Here is a 15,038-nt window from a genome sequence, read left to right as displayed (position 1 = left end):
GGGCCTATGGTGAACCCAGGAATTCAGAAATGTCTGAACTTGAGATTCACACAAAGTAGTTCAGTTGGAGATGAGCCATCCTCCTACAGGCTTGCTGGATTCTACTCCTGTGCCACCCTCTTTGGCTGGTGCTGTAGTGCCCAGCTCGCTATGTCCCTGGGCTGGAGCCACAAGAGGGCTTCAGCTGGGGGTATGTGTCCCTCTACCTGAATCTACTGAGCCCTGGCAAGGCGGGTCCTGGCAGACTCATCTCCAAGTGTCACCTTCAGCTACTGTTTGCTTCTTTGCAGGAATCGACTACAAGACGACCACCATCCTGTTGGATGGCCGGCGGGTCAAGCTGGAGCTCTGGTGAGTCGGACTGTGTGGGGGTGTGGAGCCTAGGTGTGGGGGCTACAGCACCTCAGAGTTATTGCGGGAGCCTCGGGAGCTAAGTGAAGTAAGTGGAGAATCTGTAAGGGAACAGGAAGGAAGGAGTCCTGTTTACGTTTTACGTGAAATGGCTATTTAAAGAGATTTTATGTAAACACAGAAGGAGTTCAGCTCTGTGATACAGAAACCAGAGTCCATGGCTGTGTGTTCTAACAGAGCCCAGCTCCCCTTGTCCGTAAGCCTCATCTCTACAGTAGCCGCGGCCCCTCTCCCCTCACTAGGCTACACGTCAAGAATAAGGAGCATTTTCCAGAACCTTGAAGTTGAGATGTAAATTCCTGTAGGTTTGGGGTTCTCCAGTCTGGCAGGTGGTCTCCTGGGCTCTCAGGCCCACAGAGGTTGGCCATTGTAACCCAGGGGGTGGGGAGCGCCATGCAGGAATCACACTGGATGCCAGGTCCTACACGTCACGTCCCACTGACTCCCCTTGTGTTTCAGGGACACGTCAGGCCAGGGCAGGTTCTGCACCATCTTCAGGTCCTACTCCAGAGGCGCACAGGTAAGACCAGTGACGCTGCCGGTCCTGTTCTCCAGAGGAACAAGTCATGTCCCTCTGGGGTCTGCTTGTCAGACCCCACGTGTGTGACTCTTTCTAAGAAGTTTTGATGTTGGGATACCAGGCTTCAACTAGACTGCTGTCTGAGTGAGGGGTCTCAGCTGTCAGAATGCATCAGGTCCCCATGTCTCCAATCTGCTCCCACTCTGTGGCCTTACTGACCCCTGTGGCCAGTCTGGGGCCTTGTTCTGTGTAGATGCCACTGGTCACCTGGTTCACTAGGAGCCAAAAATGACTTCTCATCACCCAGGACCTCCCAAGTGTGGAGCATGAAGCTGCTGGGGAGCAGGTGCATCTCAGGGCCGTGGGCTCCCAGGGCAAGCTGACTGGATTCCTCATCAGGACTGTGGGGACTGAGCATTGGAGCCCCTGCGGGAAAGGCTGATACGGAGGCGGGGTGCTAGTGAAGAGCAGGAGATGGGGGCTATCCCGGGGGTTGCCATGGAAGTGCACCCAGATTTAGTGTGAGTGGGTATGCATGGGTGCAGGGGAACCCTGGGAGCTGTACCAGGGGAATTGGGGCATGCTCGCACTGCTCTGTGCTCTGTGTTCCCTGAGCATGCTCATGTGCTATAAGTGGATCAGGGTATGATTCAAGGCTCGAAGGAGGGGGGAGAAGTAGTTGCATGAGCAGGCCAGCTATAGGCTGCCGCTGCTGTGTCAGTGAAGGGTCTGACCAGTCCTCTCTGTAATGCAGAGCAGGCCATGACTTCCCCAGTCTTCTGGAATTGTCAAGGAAACCCCCAACTTCAGACTTGCCCAGCCCAGCTCCACACCAGACAGGGCCCTCCACCAGGAGCAGCACACATTCGTGTGAGAGGGGGTGCTTGGGCATGTTTTGGGGCCTCTCTCTGTACTCAATAGGAGCAGGGGTTTCCCGTCACCCCCTCACTCTGGCTTGGGCTCCTGGGGAAGCCCATGGGGTGTCCTTTTTGCTTCGTTAATCAGAATTGATGAAGTCTGCAGCTGCCTTGGCGCTCTGCACTCCTGCACTCCTGTTTGCTGTGTGGGACCTGCGGGAGCTGCGAGGGCGTGAAGCTGGGGCAGGCTCTGGTCGAGTCTGCTGAGGTGTGGTTGGGGACCGCTGACCTGAGCCTTCCCCAGTAGGGGCCTTTCAGACATGGTGGGAAGCAAGAAGACCCCGAGTGTGACCTTCCTCTCTGCAGAAGGGTGAGCTGAGGACCCCCAGGCTGGGCGTGGCGGCTCTTGTCCTGGGAGCTCCTGCGGAGGTGTGGGTATATGGGCGATGGCACCTGCAGCCCTAGCCGGATGGTCTCCCAGTGTGTGCCAGTATTGGGGGCCTGCAGAGGTGATGATTAGCTAGCAGTTCCAGCTAGAGCTGCTGATCTGAGTAATCAGGGTGTGGACCCCAGCTTGCAGGCATTGTCAGCACCCACCCCGCATCAGCACGGGAGGTGGGGTTGAGTAGTGAGAGCTGCCTGCAGAGCTCGGTGCCCTTCAGATGAGTGCGCACCATCAGTCCCCACCCACTTTTTTTCTTTTTTAAAAGAAGTGACTCACATACTTGATTTTATACACACAAGAAGATGACAAAGCTGTATTCCAGAATGGCATTGTAGTTCTTACCATGAGAAATAAGATTTCTTTCCCTGATCTCCTAGACCCGTGGCCCTTGCTTTCTGTTGCAGAGATGTGAGGTGGCTACTCGCGCCTCTGCTGCTGAGGAGAGAGCAGGTCCCCTGGGCTCAGTGTGCTGAGAGAGCTGGTGACGGGGTGGGGTGGTGGAGGAGGACACCCTATTTATTTATTTATTTATTTGTATTTTTCTGAAGTTGGGAACAGGGAGGCAGTCAGATAGATTCCCGCATGCGCCAGACCGGGATCCACCCGGCATGCCCACCAGGGGGCGATGCTCTCCCCATCTGGGGCCTTGCTCTGTTGCAACCAGAGCCATTCTAGCGCCTGAGGCAGAGGCCACAGAGCCATCCTTAGCGCCCGGGCAAACCTTGCTCCAATGGAGCCTTGGCTGCGGGAGGGGAAGAGAGAGACAGAGAGGAAGGAGAGGGGGAGGGGTGGAGAAGCAGATGGGCGCTTCTCCTGTATGCCCTGGCCGGGAATTGAACCCAGGACTCCTGCACACCAGGCCGATGCTCTACCACTGAGCCAACCGGCCAGGGCTGTTTTTAATTTTTTTATTTTTAGAAAAAGGAGAGAGAAAGAGGAGAGAAGGGTGGGAGGAGTAGGAAGCATCAAATCGTAGTAATCACTGCTCTTATGTGCCTTGACCGGGCAAGCCCAGGGTTTCAAAATACCGACCTCAGCATTCCAGGTCAAGGCTTTATCCACTGCACCACCACAGGTCAGGCAGGACATCCTATATAGTCAAGGGTTTAGGGTTAGCTGGAAGAGTAGCCAGGTGCTGGTCTCTTTCTACTGATAGAGTGATCAGTTTGTTCACACAAAAAGGGTTTCACATGGAAAATGGTCTGGGAAGTGCACTACCATTCAGCAGGTCCTGATTAAGACACCAGCATGTGCCTGGTCACTGACCAGGTGGGTGGGAGTATGGGTCAGGGACTATTTGACACCTTTTTATTCCATTTTATTTTATTGCTCCTCACTTTCAGTGTGTCAAGTGCTCTGGGCAGAGTATAAGTGCTTGTGGGGGGTGGGGCAGAGGCTTCTGCGTGCAGCCTGTGTTCCGTGGGAGCTCCACCATACAAATGTATTTCACATGCCAAAATTGAATTGAATTTTTATTTATTTTTATTTTTTAATTTTTTTGTATTTTTCTGAAGTTGGAAACGGGGAGGCAGTCAGACAGACTCCCGCATGCGCCTAATCGGGATCCACCCGGCGTGCCCACCAGGGGGCGATGCTCCGCCCATCTGGGACGTTGCTCTGTTGCGACCAGAGCTGTTCTAGTGCCTGAGGCAGAGGCCACAGAACCATCCTCAGCACCCAGGCCAACTTTGCTCCAATAGAGCCTTGGCTGTAGGAAGGAGAAGAGAGAGACAGAGAGGAAGGAAAGGGGGAGGGTTGGAGAAGCAGATGGGCGCTTCTCCTGTGTGCCCTGGCCAGGAATCAAACCCAGGACTCCCGCACGCCAGGCCGACGCTCTACCGCTGAGCCGACCGGCCAGGGCCAATTAATTGAATTTTTAAAAAATACATCTCTGTACCTTGGTTTGAGTGATGGTTGCACAGGTGTATATATTTGTTCAAACTCATCAAACTGTTTATAACTAAAATCTGTGAATTTTCAGGTATATAAACTTACAGCTTGAAAAGTAACTCCTGGGGCTACCCAGACATTCCACTTCCTACAGGTCGAGCTGTATGTACTCAGATTTATAATAAAATAAGGTGAAATTATCTGAGAGCTGACACCAGCACTGACTGATGAGGGCTGCCTAGGCCCAGGCCTGGGTGGGGGCCGTGCAGGAGGGCTGGCCAGCTTGCTCCAGGACCTGTCTGTGTTAGGAACGCCACACTGGGCAGAAACATCAAGAAACAATAACAGGAAAAGAAAAAAGAAAAAAAAACACAAAGAAATAATAGCAGGTTATTCCTGGAGGGGTGGGGGTGGGGTGGAGGAGTGGGAAAGCTGCTATTTATACTCCAAGGGTACTAATATTTTTTCAATGTGAGCATGTATTACTTTTGTTTAAAAAAAAAGTATAGTAAGAATCCGTTTGCCTCTCCTTCTGCCTCTTGGAGACATACAACTGAGACCCTCATTTTGATTTCCCTGCCAAGTCCATGATCACTGTGGTCTCTGCTGTCTGCACCGTGATGAGCTCTGTATCCTTCCTCCCTGTGGTTGGTGGGTTGGGGGAATATTCCTCTGTCATAACCCCAACCCATGGAGCTCCCCAACAGCCTCAGGTTGCAATTGAATCCTGAGCCCGTGAGATGGGCTTTTGCAGACTAGTTTAAGCTTTTATTTGTATTTAAAAATTTTTTTTTTATTTTGGCGAGAGGAGGGGAGGCAGAGACAGACTCACACATGCGCCTTGACCAGGATCCACTCCACAAGCCCACTAGGGGATGATGTTCTGCCCATCTGGGGGTCCTTGCTCCATTGCAAGAAGCCCTTTTTGGTTTTTTTGTTTGTTTGTTTGTTTGTTTTTACAGAGACAGTCAGAGAGAGGGATAGACGGACAGGAACAGAGAGAGATGAGAAACATCAGTTTTTCATTGTGCCACCTTAGTTGTTCATTGATTGCTTTTTCATAAGTGCCTTGACCGTGGGCCTTCAGCAGACCGAGTAACCCCTTGCTCGAGCCAGTGACCTTGGGTCCAAGCTGGTGAGCTTTTTGCTCAAACCAGATGAACCCAAGCTCAAGCTGGCGACCTCGGGGTCTCGAACCTGGGTCCTCTGCATCCCAGTTCGATGCTCTATTCACTGCGCCACCGCCTGATCAGGCTAAACAAGCCATTTTTTAGCCCCTGAGGTGGAAGCCATGGAGCCATCATCCTCAGCGCCCCGGGCCAACTCATTCTAATTGAGCCATGGGTGCAGGAGGGGAGGAGAAGAGAGAGAGAGAAGCAAAAGGGGGAAGGGTGGAGAAGTAGGTGGTTGCTTCTCCTTTGTGCTTTGACCGGTAATCGAACCTGGGACATCCACACATTGGGCCAACGCTCTACCACTGAGCCAACCATCCAGGACCTAGTTTAAGCTTTTAAATGTTACATAGATAAACATAAACAAGGAGATAATCCCTTATCCAGCCTTTCAAAATGTGGTTACATCCATGGAAACGTTTTCTGTGTTGTGTGCTGTATGTATACATTTAAAACACCATATTGTAGCCTGACCTATTATGATGCAGTGGATAATGTTGACCTGGAATGCTGAGGTCACCGCTTCAAAACCCCAGACTTGCCGGGTCAAGGCACATACAAGAAGTAACTACTATGAGATGATGCTTCCTGCTCCTTTTGCCCTCCCTCTCCCTCTCCCTCTCCTCTCTAAAAAATAAATAAACAAATAAATAAATAAAACACCATACTGTATGTATTGTTTGGGATCTTTGTTTCTCACCATGCAGTCAGTCTGTTGTGCGCCTGCCCTGGATTGGCACGTAAACGCTGAGTTGCACTGCTGTTACTTTTATCATCTGTGAGGCCTGTCTGCATTTCAGCTTACTCAGCAGCCCCTGACTGCATGTGTCGCTTGTTTCATGCTGTGAGGAGCATCTGCTGGCGCTGGTCTTCAGATAGCCTCAGTGATTTCATAGGAGGAAATTGGGCAGATCAGTGGCGCCCAAACCCGGACCAAAGGGCTATGTTCCCTGTGCCTTATGCAACAGGACTCCCTCCTGCTGCCTGTGGTTCCCTTCCAGTTTTTTTTTGTTTTGTTTTTGTTTTTGTTTTTTTTTTTTTAAGAGACAGAGAGAGAGATAGGGACAGACAGACAGGAACAGAGAGAGATGAGAAGCATCAATCATTAGTTTTTTTGTTGCGACACCTTAGTTCATTGATTGCTTTCTCACATGTGCCTTGACCGTGGGCCTTCAGCAGACCGAGTAATCCCCTAGCTCGAGCCAGCAAACTTGGGTCCAAGCTGGTGAGCTCTGCACAAACCAGATGAGCCCGTGCTCAAGCTGGTGACCTTGGGGTCTCGAACCTGGGTCCTCCACATCCCAGTCCAACGCTCTATCCACTGCGCCACTGCCTGGTCAGGCTCCCTTCCAGTTTTTACGCTGTGTTCCCACTGAATTGGTTTCTGCTTCTTCCACAGAGGGCTCGAGAGGGTCCTTCTGTCTAGGCATAGCCCTTCGCCCCAGTGCAGCGGCTGCTCTGCTTGTTCTCTCTGGCTTTCTGTCCAGAGAGCAGGAGCCGCTGGGTGGGCGTTAAAGCGCTTTCTACATTCCATGTAACCTAGGGGCTACACTTAAGTCTTCCAATTATTTGAAGGACATTTTTAAGGGGAAAGGCTTTAAAATTGCTCATTTTTGAGCCTGACCTGTGGTGGCACAGTGGATAAAGCGTCGACCTGGAATGCTGAGGTCGCCGGTTCGAAACCCTGGGCTTACCTGGTCAGGGCACATAGGGGAGTTGATGCTTCTTGCTCCTTTTTCTCTCTCTCTTCCCCCCCACCTCCCCCCTCAAAATGAATAAATAAAATGTCTTATTTTGAGATGGAAACATCTGTGCCTTCCATCTCAGCTGCTCTTTTCTCCTGCCTGTGTATGGTGGAGACATAGGCTGAAGGAAGACACAGTGGGATGGGGAAGGTATGAGCCTGCTTCACAGTGGAGTGTGGGACCAGATGGGCATTTAGGGGTCTGGGCGTGCTCTCTGGAGTCACCTTCCTGAGGCTTGTGATGGGTCATGGCTGAGACACTCCGGGCAGATCGAGACAGCCCAGAGCTGACCTCTGAATAATTAGCCTCTAAGGGATGTGGCAGGAAAGTCCTGTAGCAAACCCTCTGCTGGCTGGTGGGGCTGCACACGCAGCTGCTTCAGGTCTGGGCTGGAAAACTCAACCCCTCTGCTCAGCTTCTGTGGAGCCCCAAGACAAAGTGTGCTGTTGGACCGTGTCAGGAATGCTGCCCGCGTTTGCCTGCTAGGACTGTCCACAGGGTCTGCTCCTTACCGTAGAGCTGCGTGCCCTGTTTTTGCTCCTGTGACTTTTATTAACTGTCACAGGATAGTGCTTACAATGTGCTTGGAGGAAAGAAGTTAAAAAAAGCCTGTTCTGCCCCAGCCAAGTCCCCAAGGAGCCAGAGGGGGACAGCATTGAGCGTCTGAGATCCTGACCATCAATAGCATTGCTGCCACCACACATGAGGGCCACATGGGCCTCGTCATAGTGTGGAGACACAGTGCCCAATACCAGAGGCCCCCTTAAACATGATAGGATGTCTCGGTGCGTTGTCCACACCACCATGAAAGCTGTTTGGTGTTGCCGAGTGTCCCTGCCTCGTCTGTGCTAGAAGGAAGGATGTGGATGCGCGCTGGGGCTCCAGCATGCTGGAACAGAGGCCTCTATCTGGCTGACTTGTCAGCCTTAAGACACCTGCATCTTTCTTGCAGGGTATCCTCCTGGTATATGATATCACCAACCGCTGGTCCTTTGATGGCATTGACCGGTGGATCAAGGAGATTGATGAGGTAAGTGTGCACCTGCGGCCATCCCCTTCCATGGTCACGCCCTCCCCAGGACACATGTGCTCTCACGCCCTATGGGAGTGCCTGTGGCCCCCATTTGCTGCCTCTCCTGTGGCCCCAGCTCTGCATCCTCTTCTTCACCAATCACCATGGCACTTGAACTTCAGGGTCTCGTGCCTCATAGGTCTAAGCCCCACCTTGTCATAGAATTGGGATGGGGACAGCCAGGGGAAGGGGTGTCCCATGTTTGTACCTGTGCTGAGTCCTCTGCCCCCCAAGCATGCACCTGGGGTTCCCCGGATCCTGGTTGGGAACCGGCTACACCTGGCCTTCAAGCGGCAAGTCCCAACGGAGCAGGCACGTGCCTATGCAGAGAAGAACTGCATGACCTTCTTCGAGGTCAGCCCATTGTGCAACTTCAATGTCACCGAGTCCTTCACTGAGCTGTCCCGTATAGTGCTCATGCGGCACGGTATGGAGAAGATCTGGAGGCCTAACCGAGGTGAGATGTGGCAGTGGGCACGGGGACCTGAAGCCTGAGTGTTGAAGGCAGTGAACAGGTGACCCTTCAGAGGTCGTGGTCCCTCCCAGGTGTCTGGGTTTCCCAGTTGTAGAACTTAGTTCACCGCAGCTGAACCAGCTTGTGTCTTGCGTGTGCTTTGTTTGGGGGTCCTAAAGTTGTAGGAGGGATCTGCATTACACCCTGATGATGCCTCATGCTGGGGTAGTGTCATGGACCCTGATGTGTCCCAGAGCAGGCAGGGGAACAGCTTCTAATCCCATGTACTTCCCTGTCCCTCAGGCTCAAACCATGTCCCCCAGACCTGCCGGAGGTGGCTAGTGTTCCTGGAAGCTTCAGTCTCCTGCGAAGTGCTGGGGGCAGAGCTGGCTAAGCTCTTAGAAGTGGGGTCCCCAAGGACACTTCTCAGTGTGCAGCTCTAGGGAGAAAGCAGGAACAGGGTGCCATCCAGGGGCTGCTCCTGGTGATGCCCAGCGCCGAGTGGAGTAGTAGAGCATCCAGGATCCTGGTCTGGAAACCTCCAGCTCCCCACTGAGCTTAACTGTGCTCATCTGGCCATATGACAGCTCATCCCTCAGTATCCTCCACCCTGGGTCCTTAGGCTCTGAGATCTCTTTTTTTTTTTTTTTTTTTTTTTAATTTTTTTTAAAGCTCTGAGATCTCTTGACGCCTCACTGCATTTCCCTCTTGTCTGAACCTCCCCCCATCATCTGACCACCCTCCCCATGGTCTGACTCCTGCCACAGTCTTACCCTCCATCTGACACCTCCCCTGCCACTGACCCCTCCCTCTTCCCCAGGGTTTGACCCTGTCATCTGACTGCCCCTCTCTGACCACCCCATCCTCACAGTGTTCAGCCTGCAGGACCTCTGCTGCCGTGCCATCGTCTCCTGCACCCCCGTGCACCTCATCGACAAGCTCCCGCTGCCCGTCACCATTAAGAGCCACCTCAAGTCCTTCTCGATGGCCAATGGCATGAACGCTGTCATGATGCACGGGCGCTCCTACTCGCTGGCCAGTGGGGCAGGGGGTGGCGGCAGTAAGGGCAACAGCCTCAAGAGGTCCAAGTCCATCCGCCCCCCTCAGAGCCCGCCCCAGAACTGCTCCAGGAGCAACTGCAAGATCTCCTAGCAGGACAGGCAGGCGCTGCCATCTGGACATGCTTGGGGAAGCTCCTTGCCAGGCTCCGGGGCAACATCACGTGCAGGGAAGACTTTGGCTACACGAAGCCTCCTGGGAGTGTGGGGCACACCTAGTGGGCAGGTGGTCTCAGCCACATGAGCCCTGTAGGACAGCAGACTGCACTTCAAAACAAGCCCAAGTCCCCATATGCTCTGCCTGGTCCCACGCCAAGTGAACTGTCCTCGGGTCTCACAGGGCCTGGCTCACTTTCTTATTTATACTGAAGACATTTCACCACTTTATACCTTTTTAAAGGGCCAACAGGGAAGCCTTAATGCAGCCGCAGGGGTGAGCTCGCATCCCCTGTGGGGATGAGCTCCGAGATGCTGGAGAGGGTGGGGCTGGGGCAGAGATGAGAAGGAATACACCGGCACTTACACCACGCGGTGTGGGGCTTGTACAGAGGCCAGTGGGGATACATGGAGCTCTGGGCAGCAATCTCAAACCCTGCAACCCATGCCAGCCCCTAGCATGGTGGCTAGTGCGTCTACCGCACAGTTCTGGGCAGTAGTGTGGGGGTGGGCCTGGTGCACATGGGCTGTAGCTTCCTGGGTGAAGTCCCTGTGTGTGGTGGAGCCAGGGATTCCAAGCAGTGTTGATGTTTCTGGGAGAAGAGAAGGGTGCGTCCCACACCCATACCTGTGTGGAGGCACCTTTGATCACTTATGTTGCTACATGAGTTAGGATCAGCATTTCTGCGTGTGAAGATGCAGAGCTGTCTGGGTGATACATGTTCAAGGGGCTGCCGGTGCTCTGCAGGTTTGGACTGAGACAACCCACTTGCCTTCTGGGCATTTGGACCCACTCTTACCAGTTTCTGTTCCCTAACCTTCGGTGTCAACCCATAGCTGTTCCTCACGCAGCATTGCCCCTCTTCGAGGTCACATGTCACCAGAACCATTCTGACTCAATTCTCAGGCCACCTGGAACAGTCACAGTAGTGGACCTCCTCCGTGACCCGGAACCAGCCCTGAGCTGGAGGCTTAGCCTCCTCCTTCCTGCCTGTCTGGTGACATGGCCACCAGTCACACTGGTGCTCAACTCTACCTCCTGCAGGGCTCCCCCTGGACCTGAGACCCCTCACTCTGGGACTCCTCTGTGGTGGGTGTCTCCTGGGGGAGGCAGGTTGGGCAGGGGGCGTGCCCCTGTGAGCAGGGATGCCTGGGGATCATGGTCAAGGCCTGGCCACCAGTGGGGTTAGGCAGAGGAGGCCCCACCTGTCCTGTCCTGCCAACAGAGCCTCCTCTTTTGGACTTCGAACCAAATAACATGGACTTTATATTGATGGTGTGGACGGTCCTGCGTTCGCCACATAAACACTACCCTTTGCTGCTGATGCTCGCACCATTCCTGAGCTCGTTTTGGACGGTTTTTGTTTCTTTGTACAGTAAATGTAATTCAGCTCTGAGCTCCAGGCTACATTTTACATGAATTAAAGTCTCTGGTTTTAACTGGCTGGTGGGTTGGAGTTGTGATGCGGTGAGTGGCTCTGCACTCCTACACAATGGGTCCAGAGCTTTGTTGGCCCGTCCTTCCCCCATGATTGGTCTCACTGACTGGTACACATCCTGGCCGTGAGGGCTGAGTAGAGCTGCATTAGCTTGTCCTTCCTAGTGCTTTAGCCACACAGTTGGCTGGCAGGACCACCTGCTCCCCACTGCCCCACGGGTTAAAGCCTGGGATCCTGAACCATCACCAAGGGCCTTGGCAGGGCCTAACCTCTGAGGGTGGTTATGCGTGGAGCCAGGGACACCATGGATGACAGTGACCTGGGGTGGGCCATTTCCTGAGACTCACTCCAGTCCTGAAGACCTGGGCCCTGGGCAATGGTGGATGCCCTGGAGATCAGTGGGGATAGGAGGACAGTCACACTGAAAGTTACCCCCACACTTTGGGGCTGTACTTGGGCTGCAGGTTTGTGGGAGGGCTCTGGGCCTTGAGTCCCAAAGTCTGGTTTAGTGGCCTCTATGCCTGAGGCCGCCTCTCAGGGCAGACTATAGGCGTCCTCTGCACCTGGGGTCTCTTGTTCTCATGCTGAGCAGACCAGGCTCTTATTACCTCTGCCTCCTGGGTCAGAAGGTCAGACAGAGGGTCACGGGATGGTTTCCATCCAGTCTCAAAAGCAGATGCTCTTGGGGCCCCAGGCCCAGGGGAAGGGTTTGGAAAGGCGGATTCTGGCAGCCCCTGTGTTTGATCTCCCTTCCCCCTCCTTCCGGGTCCTGAACCCAGGCAGGGACGATCTTTGAGGCTGCTTTGATCCCCTGAGCCCAAGGCCTGGACACGGAGGAGGGCTTCCAGTTACAGTGTCCTCTCCCCTCCCCACTCCAGCCAGAGCCGGCCCTTCTCCGCCCCTCAGCAACCCTCGTGGCCAGTGTCTCCTTGCTCCTGGGCCTCAGTCCCTCCCCAGCCCTTCCCCCCACCACGCCCCCTTGTCCTGCAGTGACCACAGAGGAGCCTGGTAGGAAAGGGGTCGCGTCAGAGCTCAGAGAGATCTGGAACCCACCCAGCCCCTTGCACTGGGGTGTTGAGAGGGAGCATCTGCTGTGGGCTCAGACCTTGGGGGACAACAGGGATCCCAGAGGATCTGCCCGGGGCCCAAGGTCAGGGTCACTGACCACAGGCCTGGAAGGGTGGATGCCTGAAGGGATTGGGCAAAGCGGAGCCTGAAGGCCTGGCAGCCACACCCCCACACCCGCTAGGCCCGTGGTCCCCATGTCAGCCCAGAGCCTGCTTCTGCTGCTATTCCTCATGGTTGGGCTGACCTCAGGGGCCAGCCTGTTGCAGGGGCTTGAAAGCCACCCTGGCATGTGTCCCAACCAGCTCAGCCCCAACCTGTGGGTGGACGCCCAGAGTACCTGTGAGCGCGAATGCATCGGGGACCAGGTGAGTGTGGGCACTATCCCTACCCACCCATCCTGGAGGGCATCCCAGGGAACTAGGGTGGCCTGGCTGAAGCCCAGATCCCAGCCCCGAGAGTCCACTTCCTCTTCCCACACTCCTGCAGGCATTTCAGGCCATGCCCCTTATGAGGGTCTCAAGTGACACCCCCAGTCTTTGCCTTCATCACTCTCCAAACCTGCCCACCCACACCCTGGGGCTAGTTGTTCTCAGGACCCAAGTAGAAAAGTGGGGGTCACATCCAGATGTCCCACCTTTGCAGCCTGGCCACACATCCCCTGAAGTGGCCTCAAGCATGCTGTCTTATCTTCCCTGGGCTTGTTTCCTCGTATGGGAATAATAAACCAGCTTGGGGGGGGAGGGTTTGAGGAGTCAAGTGAGATGACATGGGGCTGGTCAGTGAGGCAGCGACCTACAGGTCACTGCACTGGATGGAAAGCAAATTCGTGCAAACCTGCTCGGCTTTCCAGGTGGGAGACTGAGGCTTGGGAAGACACAATGGGGGGCACACCCTGCCTGGCATAGCCAGAGTCCTGGGCAGGGCTGGGGGGTGTTCAGGCACCCGCTGAGCCTCTCCCCATCCCCCAGGACTGCTTGGCCACTGAGAAGTGCTGCACCAACGTGTGTGGGCTGCAGAGCTGTGTGGCTGCCCGATTCCCCGAGGGTGGCTCAGCCACGCCTATACTGGTGGCCTCTTGCGAGGGCTTCTCATGCCCGCAGCAGGGCTCCGACTGTGACATCTGGGATGGGCAGCCTGTGTGCCGCTGCCGTGACCGCTGCGAGAAGGAGCCCAGCTTCACCTGTGCTTCAGATGGCCTCACCTACTACAATCGCTGCTACATGGATGCAGAGGCCTGCCTGCGCGGCCTCCGCCTACACGTTGTGCCCTGCAAACACATCCTCAGCTGGCCGCCCAGCAGCCCAGGACCTCCGGAGACCACTGCCCGCCCGACACCCGGGGACACCCCGGTGCCACCTGCGCTCTACAGCAGCCCATCCCCACAAGTGGTGTATGTGGGGGGCACTGCCAGCCTCCACTGCGATGTCAGTGGCCGCCCGCCACCTGCTGTGACCTGGGAGAAGCAGAGTGACCAGCGGGAGAACCTGATTATGCGGCCAGACCAGATGTATGGCAATGTGGTGGTCACCAGCATTGGGCAGCTGGTGCTTTACAATGCCCGGCCTGAGGACGCAGGCCTTTACACCTGCACTGCACGCAACGCTGCTGGCCTGCTGCGGGCCGACTTCCCACTCTCCGTGGTCCAGCGGGATCCAGCCAGGGACAGGGCCCCCAGTGCCCCTGCCGAGTGCCTGCCCAACGCACAGGCCTGTGCTGGCCCCCTCTCTGGCAACGTCCTCTGGCACTTTGACACCCAGCGGGGTGGCTGTATGACCTTCCCAGTTGGCAGCTGTGATGGGGGCGCCCAGGGCTTTGAGACCTATGAGGAGTGCCAGCAAGCCTGTGCCCACGGGCCCGGTGATCACTGTGTGCTGCCGGCTGTGCAGGGCCCCTGCCAGGGCTGGGAGCCACGCTGGGCCTATAGCCCGCTGCTGCAGCAGTGCCACCCCTTTATGTACGGTGGCTGTGAAGGCAACAGCAACAACTTTGAGAGCCAAGAGAGCTGTGAGGATGCCTGCCCTGTGCCGCGCATGCCACCCTGCAGGGCCTGCCGCCTCAGGAGCAAGCTGGCACTGAGTCTGTGCCGCAGTGACTTCGCCATTGTAGGGCGGCTCACAGAAGTGCTAGAGGAGTCTGAAGCTGGCGGTGGCAGCATCGCCCGCGTGGCTTTAGACGATGTGCTCAAGGACGACAAGATGGGCCTCAGGTTCTTGGGCACCAAGTACCTGGAGGTGACGCTGAGTGGCATGGACTGGGCCTGCCCCTGCCCCAATGTGACAGCAGGTGACGGCCCGCTGGTCATTATGGGCGAAGTGCGAGACGGTGTGGCTGTCCTGGATGCCGGCAGCTATGTCCGCATTGCCAGCGAGAAGCGCGTGAAGAAGATCGCAGAGTTGCTAGAGAAGAGGGCCTGCGAGCTACTCAACCGCTTCCAAGATTAGCCGGCCTGCCTGGAGCTCAGCCCACCCCTGCCCTCCAGTCTCCCCAGTCCCCTAAATAAAATTATTTCCCTGGATGGAACTTGTGGCCTGCTGCTGCTGAGGCTCCCAGGGCTACACCCTTTCCCTGTCCAGTCTGTAACGCAGTTGGGCTCCCGCCACCACACTGAAGCTTTAGCTCCAGTCCAAGTTGACCAGGGAGCTCCAGTTCCCTTCTGGGAAGCCTCCTGTCTTCCTGCAGGACCAGGCTTGGAGGTGGATCCTGCAGCTGGGTCATTCCTGCCTTAGCAGTCCCTGGATCCTCTCCCTTCCT

At 55.4% G+C, this 15,038-nt stretch overlaps 2 protein-coding genes across 6 annotated transcripts in view; both read left to right on the top strand.

Moving 5' to 3' along the window:
* The window catches only part of RAB40C (RAB40C, member RAS oncogene family), a 33,692-nt gene extending 22,468 nt beyond the window's left edge, over window positions 1-11,224 (top strand). For 4 of the 5 annotated variants that reach the window (XM_066275410.1, XM_066275412.1, XM_066275409.1 and 1 more), the window contains exons 3-8: window positions 291-351; window positions 871-931; window positions 2,096-2,158; window positions 7,993-8,070; window positions 8,347-8,569; window positions 9,438-11,224. In XM_066275410.1, coding sequence (XP_066131507.1) covers window positions 291-351; window positions 871-931; window positions 2,096-2,158; window positions 7,993-8,070; window positions 8,347-8,569; window positions 9,438-9,718 — 767 coding nt within the window. In that variant the 3' untranslated portion in view covers window positions 9,719-11,224. The remainder of the gene's footprint in view (window positions 1-290; window positions 352-870; window positions 932-2,095; window positions 2,159-7,992; window positions 8,071-8,346; window positions 8,570-9,437) is intronic. The other variant, XM_066275414.1, reaches the window with a different exon arrangement.
* A 1,138-nt stretch (window positions 11,225-12,362) lies between these two features.
* WFIKKN1 (WAP, follistatin/kazal, immunoglobulin, kunitz and netrin domain containing 1) lies at window positions 12,363-14,728 on the top strand. The gene is made up of 2 exons (XM_066278374.1): window positions 12,363-12,652; window positions 13,256-14,728. Exons 1-2 carry the CDS (start codon window positions 12,482-12,484, stop codon window positions 14,726-14,728), a joined length of 1,644 nt encoding a protein of 547 aa, XP_066134471.1. The 5' UTR covers window positions 12,363-12,481.
* The last annotated feature ends 310 nt before the right edge of the window (window positions 14,729-15,038 follow it).

Source organism: Saccopteryx bilineata, chromosome 4 (genome assembly GCF_036850765.1).
Source record: "Saccopteryx bilineata isolate mSacBil1 chromosome 4, mSacBil1_pri_phased_curated, whole genome shotgun sequence".
NCBI lineage: Eukaryota > Metazoa > Chordata > Mammalia > Chiroptera > Emballonuridae > Saccopteryx > Saccopteryx bilineata.
Note: the sequence above shows the minus strand (reverse complement) of the source record. Positions and strands in the feature narration are given on the sequence as shown.